The sequence below is a fragment of the Hippocampus bargibanti genome, linkage group LG17 (genome assembly GCF_051943395.1).
Source record: "Hippocampus bargibanti isolate YZ-2025 linkage group LG17, ASM5194339v1, whole genome shotgun sequence".
Lineage (NCBI taxonomy): Eukaryota > Metazoa > Chordata > Actinopteri > Syngnathiformes > Syngnathidae > Hippocampus > Hippocampus bargibanti.
The window spans coordinates 5,119,593-5,130,526 of NC_142750.1; the positions used below are offsets into that span (position 1 = coordinate 5,119,593).

General features: G+C 42.1%; 2 protein-coding genes across 2 annotated transcripts; both read left to right on the top strand.

Annotated features, from left to right (window-relative positions):
* Positions 1 to 94: 94 nt before the first annotated feature.
* Positions 95 to 3,991, top strand: odad4 (outer dynein arm docking complex subunit 4). The gene is made up of 6 exons (XM_089018912.1): positions 95 to 873; positions 1,716 to 1,847; positions 1,912 to 2,065; positions 2,224 to 2,279; positions 2,346 to 2,460; positions 3,512 to 3,991. Exons 1-6 carry the CDS (start codon positions 748 to 750, stop codon positions 3,649 to 3,651), a joined length of 723 nt encoding a protein of 240 aa, XP_088875038.1. The 5' UTR covers positions 95 to 747; the 3' UTR covers positions 3,652 to 3,991.
* Positions 3,992 to 4,860: 869 nt separating this feature from the next.
* Positions 4,861 to 10,362, top strand: cnp (2',3'-cyclic nucleotide 3' phosphodiesterase). Its single transcript, XM_089019443.1, has 4 exons — positions 4,861 to 4,961; positions 5,994 to 7,708; positions 7,823 to 7,950; positions 9,268 to 10,362. The coding sequence occupies exons 2-4, from the start codon at positions 6,034 to 6,036 to the stop codon at positions 9,712 to 9,714; spliced, it is 2,250 nt and encodes a 749-aa protein (XP_088875569.1). The 5' UTR covers positions 4,861 to 4,961; positions 5,994 to 6,033; the 3' UTR covers positions 9,715 to 10,362.
* Positions 10,363 to 10,934: the final 572 nt, after the last annotated feature.

Here is a 10,934-nt window from a genome sequence, read left to right on the forward strand (position 1 = left end):
ACCAAGTAGGAAAACAAGTTCTGTATTGAAAAGATCATGCATTTTTTTTATCGTGAATTATTCTGGTTTTCATTGTAGAACTATGTTTCATCATTCTAGAAGATGGTAATATTTTTAACTTATTAAGTTAGAGTGTAACCACAAATAGAAAAAAAAACTATATAAATAAAAAGGATAATAGTTTTCAGATAATCCAAGATTTTAAGAGAAATGCTATGGATGTGAAGATATATCCCTCACTATATCACGGTTGGATTATCATGTCCCTTGATGCATCGCAGTATTGTTTTTCCCCCAAATGACTCAAAGGTCTTACCCCGTGGGTTATTCTTTGATCAGTCTAATCAAGTGGGTTGCCTAGATCAATGTCATGGGTCAAACCCTACTTCGCGGATTTTTGTCTATTGTGGGTGATCCTGGCCTCCCATTTACCGTGAAAAACGGGGGATTACTGTATATACGTAGATTAGGCTCCACCGGTGACCAGAACAAGTTACTTATCACGGTATAGTATCTAACTTTATTTCTTTAGTGTGGCAGCACATCATTTTCCACAAATAGTCATGATTTATTGTACATGCTGAAAGTAACGCTTTAAAAAAGCCTGCGTTTCCGTATATTTTACAATAGATGGCGCTTTAAGGTCTTGTTAACGCGGTTGCCGGGTTACCGAGTACGAGGGGCGCTTCTTCGCCTACAATTGTGGGTTTATTTTCCCGCTTTTTAAGCCAAATTCTCCGGGGAAAAATGTCTGAAACGGAGTCCCAGTGCAAAAATCCGAAGCCTAAAGGTATTTTCTCTACCTTAATGGCGGATGGAGAGTGGTTGCTACTCAAGGGCGAATGTGAGAAGGCATTAGAGAGATTCAGCACGGTGAGTGCTCGCTATCTGAAACTTATTTACATTCTAAATACGTGGATTAATAAAAATGGACAGATTAAAAAGAAAACGTTTTGCACAACTATTTTCATCGTAAAAATTCCTTCTTAGTCGTTTTTCTGACCATTTTCATTTTATAGTTTGAAAATAATTCAACTGTTTTTCTAAACTACATCTCAGGATTTCAATGCTAAACAAATGAAAATGTTATTTTCTGGGGTGCCCAAGTATTTAAAATATACTTTTCCTAAATTGTCAAATTTTTGTTAGCCATGACGTACTGTTCTGAAAGTGTGTACAGTGATCCCTCGCTACTTCGCGGTTCACTTATCGCGGCTTTTTTTTCAGGGGAAAATCGCGGATTTTTTTATTAATTAACGGCATGCAAATGTACAAACAAACAAAGTAAAAGAAACACTGCAAACAAAGCAGGATAAAATCAAACACACTCGCTTTGAAGAGCTCATGGAGCATTGTGCTTCTAGAAACCGGGCCATGTCGGTTTATAAAAATCTTGCGAAAAAAAGAAAAAATGCCAACAACTACCGATAAAAATGTTCTTCTCTCGGAGAAAGACTCCTTCAGTAGTAAAAGACGCTACAGCGGAATCAGGACGAATAGGCGCCGCAGCAAAATATTGTTTTACAACACCATTTTTAAAACTATTAAAAAAGAGGTTTTATTTTTTTGTCTCATTTTGCAGTATGTACAGTTTTGCATTGTAAAAAAAAAAAGCTGACTACATTATACTTTGCGGATTTCACCTATCGCGGGCTATTTTTGGAACGTATCTCCCGCGATAAACTAGGGTTCACTGTATCTGAATTGTATAACAGGCTCTGACACTAAAACCCGAAGATAAATATTGCTTCGTGGGTCGCTCCAAGTGCTACCTAAAGATGGGTCAGTATGAAAAAGCCTTGGGGGACGCCGAAGCTTCACTTCAAGAAGACAATTCATTTTATGAGGTATGTATTTTTTTTGTCAACGTCACAGGAAACTTGTTTGAAATAAATATTTTTTTAATATTAGGGGTTGTACCAGAAGGCTGAGGCATTGTACTGCTTAGGGGAATTTGAATTTGCCTTAGTGTTTTATCACCAAGGGCAGAAGTTGCGCCCACAAATCCACGAGTTCAAGCTGGGCATCCAGAAATCTCAAGAGGCCATTGAGAACGCCGTCACCGGTATGTGACCTACACCTACAATCGGAGCATAGAATTGTCCAAAATGTCCATATAATCTCATCAATGAACAGCTAAGAGCACCTGCCTAACCTGATTAAAAGACATGTCTCGATATTTTGTCTATATTTGTCTATATAATCACCCATGTCATCACTCAGTCCCTGCTGCCATCAAACAGAAGCTTCAAGTAGAACTCCAGCAAAAAGATAAAGAGGTAGTCACATATCTATTTGTCATCTTTCTACATACAACGATAATCAACGCAAACAATCTCACACAGCAGATGGCAAAATCCAAGAAACTACACACCTTCAAATCAGAAAGTAAAAGCAAGAAATACCTGGGAGAGTTTTATGAGGACAGGAAATATCTGGAGAACCTGTTAAAGGATGAAGGTATGTCTGTTGTCGTTGTTTCTTTTCTTTTTTTCATTTTTCACTAAAAGCTCTTAGAAACATTTATGTTTTATATTATTGTTATTAATCGGAATTTTAACAAATGAAATGTGTGTTTAAAGGACAACCGACGTCACTTTTTTGTTTCCTAACTGACATCAGAAAAACGTTTTATAGCATCTAAAATACCCAAAACACGCAGTATGATATTTTTAGTCAAATGCTAAACACCAATAAAAATGACTTAAAGTGTCTAAAAACTACTTCAATTTGAAACCGGAAGTGGCCAGTTTTAGAAGGTCCCGCCCCCTTGTTTGTGGTGTGACACAAGACGTCTTGCTTTGCTCGAGAATCAAAACAATGGCTTCAGATTGGGAGAAAATGCTTTCTTGTTACTCATCCAGTTATGAATATGATTCAAATAGTTCTGAAGAGGAAAGCATACATGTTTACAATTGATTAAAGCATTTATTCCGGGTCATTTTGAGGTATCTGGGGGGGAAAATGTAGCACCCAAAAAAGGCAGAAGATGGCGACAAAGCTCCGTGGAAATGGGCTGATTTTTTTTTCTCTGAATTTTCGTCAGCGAATATCAAATAGTAGTCTTGGTGCAACACACGATTCACCATCGCGTTATTTATGTGTGTTCCTTCTAATTTCGCCATCAACACGGATCGACATGAAGTTTTCAGACCAAACAAAGTACCCAAAATGCATTGTGTGTCGCTTTCTCGGTCAGGGGTGTTCCTGACGTGACATCACATCAGGCATCGTCATCAACTCGAAAACAAGACTTCCTGAATATTCAGCGCGAGTCTTAAAACGTAAAATATAGCTATATGTCGTGGAATCTTTGTAAAATACGCTCAGTAGAAGTCATTTGAAGTGATTTTACAAATTATGGACACAACTTGTCGGGCGGCGTCGGTTGTCCTTTAATGTTTGGATGTCGATCCATCCGTTTAATCTAGGCTTGTTAGGTAGCTAGCTAGCAAGCTAGCATTTCTTTGGCAACCACGTAGTCATCTTTGAGGTGAATTCTGATCTGCAGGCTTGAGGAAAGGAAAGACAAGGAACGGTGAGCAACTGCATGATGTCATCCAGGGTTGCCTCACATACTTGGACAGCTGCGCTGACTTCTGGAACCAGCAGAAGCCCCCGCGCCATCCACCCAAAGACCCTCAAAAATAAAGAAGCAAGAGGGGGAAAATGCCCATCCATCCCTCCTCAAAATCTGCTAACTTTACAGTAAAGAATATGTAGGACACTAGCGCAGATGATTTGATTCGATACTTATCCTGTGACCGTAAAGTGACCTTGAAAGTTTTGAAAGGCGCTTATAAATGACATGTATTATTATTATTATTATTATTATTTATTATTTATTCATCTCAAACGAACACGATATGTAAAATTGTGTAAATTCAACATCAGTAACAAAAATAACTCAATAAAGTTAGATTAAAAAAAGGTTAAAAGACGCTTCCTCTTATTAAAAAATAAAATAAACGCAATAGTTGATCAATCGTAATATTTTTATTGCAAATATGTTTGGGAATAATTGGATTGGATTGGATTGGATTGGATATGCCTTTATTAGTCTCACAGTGGAGAAATTTACATTTCACAGCAGCAAAGTGATGAATATGCTATTTTGAGGCAAAATGTTGTCATGGAAAACTATATTCATTTTTTCATGGTGTATGTTGTGTCATGTGGCCAATTTTTCATCTAAAATTGCAGTAGAAAGGCCTCTATTTCATTTCCATCTATGATTGTTTGTTTTTTGTTAATGGACACTTTCATCCAACTGCTCCATACAACAAAGAGGGTACAGAAAGTTCTTGAGATTAAATGACTGCGTGGACTTTTGTGTTGTGTTACATTATTTGTTATTTAATTTTTTGTTGTTGTTTTGACTTCAAGATGGCGCTGCAAGAGTACCCTTCTTTACAGCAGGTTCTATATTTTTTCTACTTCTTTTCCTTTCCTCTTACTTTCATCACTTTGCTGCTGTGAAATGTAAATTTCTTCACTGCGAGACTAATAAAGGTTAATCCAATCAAATCCTAATGTATCTTGTAGCAAACGTGCACATTTTAAGCAGGACGTATTTGATCCGCTGGTGAAAAGAAGTTTGATCACTCTTTCATCTATAACTGCTTAGAAACAAAAAAGTGTATGCGGGAAAAGTGGTTAATAATCTATAATTACTGTTATTGCAATTATTAACAAGATATTCTTTTCGATAGTTCTATTAAATTGCGTCAACAAAAACAATCGAAAAAAAGTTTCAATTTCTCGATTGATTCATACATATTATCCCCATTTCCGGTTTGTGAACGGCGTGCCCTTAGTCCCCGCCCTACGTGCGCGTCCACGATGCCATGCGTGCGTGCACTTGTGCCTTGAAGAAGAAGCTGAGCCTGTACGTGGGCGTGTCAGGTTAACTTGTCATTGTATGGCGAGGAGCGCGTGGTAATCATCCGGACCGAATGGTGGTAAGTTGGAACGCTATACACCTGCAACAACTACAAAACATTCTTATGGCGTTCATTTTTTATGCTGTTTTTGTATTTTGACGGTGAGGGGGGGGGGGGACTTTTACGCGAAAACGTGACTTGTAGTTAGCATTTGCTCTAATCAGCGTGGTTGACTGGCATGTTAATTGTGTGTCATGGACGCCGCTACCCTGTCGGTTTTTAAGTGTAATTATTCACGGTTTTTGACACGTTTGTCTCTTTTAAAGACACAATGTTTCAAAATCGTGGAGTTTCTATCGTCGTGGAAACGACGGTAGCTGGGTTTATCCACTACGTCACCCACACAGCAGCTGTTGGCATCGATATGTTGACCGAAATGGGAAAATGTTCGTGTAACCTTCATTTTTGGGTAGAAACGGGCGTGATTGTTGACCTGTTTTCGGGTTTGTTTCGTTTGAAAGTGAAAGCCTAAATCCCTTTCGGAAAACTTTTAGAAACGATTTTCGGCTATTGGCACGACACGTTCGCACATCTGGTAAACTAAGCAGAATTTTTTGTTGAAGAATCAAAATGGTTGCCAGTCGTTCGCTAGATGGCGCTCTTCAGTCTGACGCCAGGTGTCCGTCATTATCATTAAAAAAATGGGGACTACCTTTTGACTCTTTTATTCTGACCAAGTCAAAATAATCTACCCATTATAATTATTGATAAATATATCGAGGATTCTTGCAGTTTATGTTGATGTTTAACCGCATATGTTACACAACTCGACATGATTATGTCCATTTTTGCCATACATGCGTTTACTCCCACTGGCAGACGAGACAAACGCACTTTGAAAACGTCAATGTGAAAAATGTCCTCCCATTCTGTATGAAAGTGATACTTTTGTCTTCTTACTTGGTCCACATCCCCCTGTCATTTGTATACTTTTCATTGTATATATCTTTTCAAATTCTGCCTCAATCATTGGTATAAATGATTCAACGATTGGATAGATAGATGAATATGGCTGACAATTCATCATTGTTTTCCTCTGTATTCTTTAAGATACTTGTTCTTGTGAAGTTGTGACCCTCTCAAGCCCGAAATGGACCCTGAAAACAACCGTGAGGTTTCCGACATGTTGGCGGTGACGCAGCCCGCTCCGGCGGTGACGCAGCAACCAGTGGGAAACGCCGGTGGTGATGCGGTCGGAAGCAACACCGCTCCTGTCCAAGATGACTCTCCACGTGAAAGCCCCGAAACCGAACCACTGATGCCCGTTGTTGTGCCAGGAGCAGTTCTAGAAGCAGTTCCAGAAGCTCAGAAAATGATGCCGGCAACCCAGGAAAAGGCCGCGCCACAGCAGCCAGACGAACTGCAGCCTTGTAGCCCAGAGAAGGTTCAGGAGAAAGTTCTTGAGGAAGTACAGGCTGTAGTTAAGGAACTGGAAGTTGTCAAGGAGACTCAGGCACAAAATGGTGGAGGGAAAATTGAAGAATCTGTGGAGAAGCCAGCTGAGAAGGTCACGGAGAAGCCAGCTGAGAAGGTCACGGAGAAGCCAGCTGAGAAGGTCACGGAGAAGCCAGCTGAGAAGGTCACGGAGAAGCCAGCTGAGAAGGCCACGGAGAAGCCCACAGAGATGCTAGCTGAGATGGCCACAGAGAAGCTAGCTGAGATGGCGCAAGAAAAGCTAGCTGAGATGCCCATAGTGAAGCTAGCTGAGATGCCCACAGAGAAGCTAGCTGGGATGGCCACAGAGAAGCTAGCTGGGATGGCCACAGAGAAGCTAGGTGAGATGGCCACAGAGAAGCTAGCTGGGATACCCACAGAGAAGCTAGCTGGGATGGCCACAGAGAAGCTAGCTGGGATACCCACTGAGAAGCTCGCTGAGATGGCCACTGAGAAACTAGCTGGGATGGCCACAGAGAAGCTAGCTGGGATACACACAGAGAAGCTAGCTGGGATACCCACAGAGAAGCTCGCTGAGATGGCCACTGAGAAGCTCGCTGAGATGGCCACTGAGAAGCTATCTCAGATGCCCACAGAGAAGCTAGCTGAAACATCCATAGTGGAGAAAGCCTTGAAAAATGTTGACGCTGAAATAGCGCCCCCTGCAGAAGCAAAGAACGAAAGCGAGCCGGATACAAGTGCCGAGTCAGCAGGAGCCGAGGCGGAGGACCCCACGCCCGGCAAGGAGCCGCCGCTTCCCGCCGCCGGCTCCTTGTCATTCGCCATCCTCCAAAACGAGAAGACCAAAGCCGCCCTGTGCCGCTCTCGCACCCTGGTGGTCATCAATGGCCTTCCGGGAAGCGGGAAGACCTTCTTGTCTCGCGCCTTCGCCGACACCTACAAGGACCACTGCTGCGTCTTCTGCGCCGACGATTACGCCGACAACGGCGACCCCGCGGGGGACGGCCGCCAACGCCTGGACGAGGCGGTGGCGGCCTGCTGCGCCGACACCGCTTCGGTGCTGGTGGTGGTGGACGACACCAACCACACCCATGAGCGCCTCGCCCGTCTGGGCGAGTTGGCTCGGGAGCAACGGATGGTGGTGGTTTTCCTCACGCCGCGCACGGAATGGAACGCCGACACGGCGCGCCTCGCCAAGCTGAGCGGACGCAAGCCGGCCGCCATTAGCGGCATGAAGCGGCAACTGGAGGAGGTGCGCCTGCCGCTCTTCTTCGCCTGGTTCCTGTTGACACCTGCGCATGATCAGCTCAGGTCGACAGGCAGCGACTTCCTGACGGCGATGGACGACTTCAAGAAGAACGCGGTTGGCTGTGAGGGAATCCGTTTGCTCTGTCTTTAATTTTTACTTCCACAAATCAGATGGCAGATTTATATATATATATATATTTTTTTTATTTGTCATTTTGCGGTTTGTGTCTTTGCAGCGTCGGTGAAAGAAGGGCAGGAAATTCCTCTGGAGCAGTACTTCAAAGGCAAAGGAAGCCTTCACTGCACCACCAAATTTTGTGACTACGGGAAGGCAGAAGGAGCCAAAGAATATGCAGAGAAACCAGTAAGGGTATTTTTTTTTTTTATTAAATGGCCTGCAACTATTTTCCATCTAAAGTATTTTCCGCTGTATAAGGCACACCCAAAAGCCTTGATTTCCTTCAAAAGATGACCCTGCGCCTTGTACACAGGTGGGCCTTATATGTGAAGTCATATTTAGCCACAACAGGTCTCGAAACGATTGTCAGCAGTCACTGACTTCATTTCCCCTTATAGAAGTATTGCATAACCCCTGTCTCTATACTGTAGCACCTTATATTTGGAAAACTTTTATCTATTTATATATTATATTTGGAAAACCTTTTCCATTCATTGAAGATGCACCTTATATATGGGGGGAAAATGCACCATTAATTGGGGGTGCACCGGAAAATACGGTAGTCAGAAATCATGTCCATTGTAATTTGTTTTTTAAATGCGTTAATCAGAATTAGAAAACCTTTATTCGTCCCACAATGGGGAAATTTGCAGTCCACAGCAGCAATTGGGTTGAAAAGATAGCAAAACAACATATTCTAAGCATAGTAAAATAAAAATGTCAGCAGACTGAGATGTATACTGAAATGTGCAAAACCGTTTCATTAAAAAAAAAACTGTACATAGTGCAAATATCAAGAAAAGTATAGTGATATATGTAGCTGTATTGCATCAAGCCATGTTTACAGTACAAGAATGCAATTTTTTTCCACGTGATAATTGAGAAGCCTGACAGCAGTCGGTAAGAACGAGCGGCGGTATCTCTCCTTCTTGCAGCGCTGGTGTAACAGTCTCTGGCTGTCCGGCATAGCTTTTAGTTTAGCAAGCGTCCGTCTGTTGCCCACCTCCTCCAGAGAGTCCAGCGAGCAGCCCAGGACAGGACAATCAAGTATTTGAAAACGTGTTAAATGTATTTATAGCAAGTTAGAATTGTTCAATATTAAAATGATTTAAGAAAAATAAGCTGTTTAATAAATGTGTAGAATTGATTTAACCAATACAGTAGCTTAGTGATTTACAACAGATCTTTTATCAATGTAATAACGTAAACACCCCCGGAAGAAAAACCAAAACACATTTGGGAATGGCGTTCAACGTCATATTTTAATTAAATAAAAACTAAACAGACAGAGTCAGACATATTACGACGATAGTAATCTTCTGAAGGTGTAATTTTGCAAGTGGTAAGTAACATTTGGTGATTGTAATATGAGCAAGGAAAATGGATAGGTGCACTTTTTCAATCAGACATGAAGTTAGAAAAAAAATATTTGTACCCATTTCAAAACTTGCGTAGCTTTATGTAACCCATCTAGACACTGATGGCTTCTTCCTTTTTTTTCAGGAAGTGTCCGAATTATACGGCTCCGTCTTCGATCTGGCCGTGAGCGCCCTTTTTGTCACGCCTCGCACCTTCGGCGCCCGCGTCAGCCTCACTGACGAGCAGCTCGCGCTATGGCCTGCCGACGCCGAAAAGGAGGCGGAGTCTTCCATTCCCGGCGCCACTTCCTTGCCGTTGGGCAGCCGTGCGCACATCACCCTGGGCTGCGCCGAGGGCGTGGAACCGGTCCAAACGGGTCTGGACCTCCTGCAGATGCTTGTGTTACAGCAGGTGGAACCTGTCACCGACTTGGAACTGGGCACGCTGAGCTTTTACGGCGAAGGGATGTGGATGCTAGAGCTCAAAGAGCCCATTTGCGCCGCCGCCCTCTTCTCCAGCTTCTACAAGCGCAGGAGCGCCGAGAAGGGCAAAAGGGATCCTAAGAAGAAGAAAAACTGCACCATCTTGTGAAGACGTTTTGCGTGGGTTGATGAATTCCAAAATTGGAGTTTAAAGGGCTTCGAATGTAGCTAGCCGAAACTTTTTTTTTCCTACTCCCCTTTGACACGACCCAAAAAGCCTTCAAGTTTACATAGGTCATGATGGCGTCAATATAGTTCATATAGTTCACTAAAGCTGCTCTTACACACTTTTGGGGCCTATGATCGACCTAGCATCCTAGCTAACTTATTGTTAGAGTGGAAATGATGTACTCTGCGTGCATCCCAATCCCAGATTTACATCGTGGTACACCATCTCGAGTTGCTTTAAAGCTGTCTTAGTCAAAATGACTTGCTAGTCATTGAAATGATTGTCATACTAGCTAGCACATCGGCCAAAGCTGCGCATTAAAATGCATTAGGCCGACACGTGCGTCAAAGATGCTTCCTTATGAGTTTGCACTATGCAATTATTTTGAAAGGGCATTTCTTCCTCTCAGGCCACTATCACTAAAAAAAGCGCTGTGAATCCAAATCTTTGTCAGTTTTTTTTTAGCCAGGTTGAACAACAAATTTACATTTCAATGTAATTTTTTGGGGGTTTGGAAGTCCAACTGTGGAGCTCGAATGAAGAATTATTTTTGCACTTATTTTGTACACGGAATAAAGATGTGTTGCTCCACAATGTCGCTTTCTGTCGTTTTTTTGTAGTACTTTGTGTTTTCGTGTTTATGACCAGCAGAGGTCACTCGAGACTAAAGTGTTAGAATTTAAACATGTACTACATTAATGTTATGTACATAAAAAGTACGTTTTGGGTGGAAAATTTTGTTCCGCAGGAACTACTACGAGTATGTATGCAACATACAAATCTGTGTTAAAGTGATGCAAAATCCCACCCCGGCCAAGGGCTGCTATACAGTACTTAGTTATTTCTGACCTGTATTTCCAAGTTCTATTTTGAGCTAAAGCACCACAGTATTTACGTTTGGAGACGAAATCTTTTTCTTTCGGCTTTTCCCTTCAGGGGTCGACACAGCGAATCAGTGTCACCCATCTAATCCGCTTTTGTGCGTCCTCTTCTCTCACACCAGCTACACATAAAAAAATGTTAGTGAAAACAGTACAACACAACGCCGTTTTGGATAAGCCTGATGTAATTTTGTGGAAGAGTATTTGATTGTTCTGCCTGAATACATCGTTGACATTAACGGGTAATATTTTTTAGTAGTTTAAGTGAAACTGGGTGAT

Bases quoted from the DNA above. Each gene is read 5' to 3' on its own strand.
- odad4 (XM_089018912.1), top strand. From the start codon at position 748: ATGTCTGAAACGGAGTCCCAGTGCAAAAATCCGAAGCCTAAAGGTATT. The intron at 874-1,715 runs GTGAGTGCTCGC...ATTGTATAACAG, and splicing joins CATTAGAGAGATTCAGCACG to GCTCTGACACTAAAACCCGA. The intron at 2,280-2,345 runs GTAGTCACATAT...AATCTCACACAG, and splicing joins TCCAGCAAAAAGATAAAGAG to CAGATGGCAAAATCCAAGAA.
- cnp (XM_089019443.1), top strand. From the start codon at position 6,034: ATGGACCCTGAAAACAACCGTGAGGTTTCCGACATGTTGGCGGTGACG. The intron at 7,709-7,822 runs GTGAGGGAATCC...GTGTCTTTGCAG, and splicing joins CAAGAAGAACGCGGTTGGCT to CGTCGGTGAAAGAAGGGCAG. The intron at 7,951-9,267 runs GTAAGGGTATTT...CTTTTTTTTCAG, and splicing joins AAGAATATGCAGAGAAACCA to GAAGTGTCCGAATTATACGG.